Source organism: Propithecus coquereli, unplaced genomic scaffold, assembly GCF_000956105.1.
Source record: "Propithecus coquereli isolate 6110/MARCELLA unplaced genomic scaffold, Pcoq_1.0 Scaffold79, whole genome shotgun sequence".
NCBI lineage: Eukaryota > Metazoa > Chordata > Mammalia > Primates > Indriidae > Propithecus > Propithecus coquereli.
The window spans coordinates 331,594-333,554 of record NW_012154062.1 but is presented as its reverse complement, the minus strand read 5'-3'; the positions used below and the strand labels follow the sequence as shown (position 1 = coordinate 333,554).

The 1,961-nt window shown below is 32.0% G+C and overlaps 1 protein-coding gene across 1 annotated transcript in view; it reads right to left on the bottom strand.

Annotated features, from left to right (window-relative positions):
• ZDHHC2 (zinc finger, DHHC-type containing 2) overlaps positions 1-1,961 on the bottom strand; it is a 78,134-nt gene that overhangs the window by 8,652 nt on the left and 67,521 nt on the right. Inside the window, exons 3-4 of the mRNA XM_012662902.1 lie at positions 1,043-1,112; positions 270-302 (exon numbers count right to left, since the gene is read on the bottom strand). Coding sequence (XP_012518356.1) covers positions 270-302; positions 1,043-1,112 — 103 coding nt within the window. The remainder of the gene's footprint in view (positions 1-269; positions 303-1,042; positions 1,113-1,961) is intronic.

Sequence of the window (1,961 nt, the reverse complement as noted above, 5' to 3'; positions counted from 1 at the left end):
TGGATACAAAGAAAATCCTTTGTTCTGAGCTAACATGCAAAATTAACTTTTATATTGTTAACCAGCTGGCTTTAAAATTATTTCATGGAAAGCTTCCTCAATAAAGGCTCTTTTAAACCAATTAAATAAATATCAGAAACTAAATCTGAAAGTACCTCCTAGGTCAGCTAAGGTAATATTTCATTTGTAAAAACATTCAAATAGATAGGATTTAATTTATTAAAAGTTATAAGAAACAGAAACTCATTTGAATATAGGGCCAAACTCACCATGGGCAATGATGATCCATCTTTAAAATACATCTAGAAAACAAAACAAAACTCAAAACCCAACATCCCACAAAATTTTAATCACATTAAATTATACAAAGAAAATATAAAATATGGCTATTTCAGAGTTGTGGCAAGTAAAATATTGCAAAATTATTTACTTATCTAAAAATTGAACAATAGCAAAAGTTCTCACTTAAATGCTATAGCCAATTCTAGTTATGATACAATAATAGAATTTTAAATTCAAAATATATATGCTTTAGGATGCAAATCAACTCATTTTCTAAAAAAAATATAATATGGTAATATACAACAATCTTATGCTAAAGAAAGTACAAAACATCAACAGACTTACAGAAAGTCTGGATAAAACTTTTTCTTTGCTATCAATTCTTAAGCCAAGTAATACTGTCCTTGTAGTATATTAAATATTAATATATAACGACATCTGACTGTCATGAAATCATTTGGGTTATCTTCACAAAGATGGAAAACACTCACAGAAGAAGCATTGCTAAATTGAACTAGCCAAGTCAGAACTGCTAAAAATCATGCACTTCTTGTCATCGTCAATCTGGGGGAAAAGGGAAAACTGATCGTGGTCCTGCACCACACTGATATAAATGTGATTATACCAATTATATTTTCTAAATAACAACCTGAGAAGTGTGAATAAGGAGAAAAGGAGATAACAATGAGGAAAAAAAAACCATACTGAATAAAAAAGACCACCAGCATGGAGATATTTTAGAAGTAAAAGGTTCTCTTACTTATCGCAGACGGAACAGTGATGGCAGCGATCTGGTTTTATAAGTTGGCATCTGTCACAATAACGGATTGCTAGGAATAAAAAGCTCCACTTAGTCTTGGATTTAACATTGAATTGAATATACAATTAAATGGTTTCTATCATCTCTCCAAATGTAAATTCTAAAAAGCATACAGAATCCAAATTCGGTAAAAGTAAGATATTTGACTCTGGTTAAATACAAAAGTGGAATGACTTGCCTACAGCCACAGTTCTCTGGAGAGGGTTCCCAAGAATAGAAATTTTTCTAAGGCACTCTCAACTGCCACTGGTCATAATGAGGCTCGTAAAGGGTACAAATATGTCCATTTCTATCACAGCAATCAGAATGTCTCCCTCAATTACACCAATTCATTTCCTGTACCCTGCTGTGTACCAAAAACATTTTAAATTGGACTAGGCATTAGGTGACCAGGTCTTTGCACCTTGTACTGTCAATAACTAGCTTTGGAAACTCAGGCAGTAATTTATTTCTAGGGGGCTTAAATTTCCTCAATATTTGTTTAGGCTTATAGGTTAAATATATCTACATATACATAAGCACATCTCTGTCTTTGTGGGATAAAACCAGTGTCACGATATTAATCAGGAAATCACTACTTGGATCGTCAAGAAACAGTGAAAACAACAGCATAAAAAGTACATGTGAGACTTAGATTCAATTATGATTCTAAATTGAGTTAGAAACAAATAAAAACAATATAAAAATATTAATGAGACATTTTATATTCTTTTTTCATACTAGCTCTTTGACACCAGTGTGTATTTTACACTTAAAACACATCTCAATTTGAACTGGCCATATTTTAAGTGCTCAATAACCACAGGGACTGGCAGCTACCATAATGGCAGCACAGGTTTAAAGTCACAAAATTTCTGGG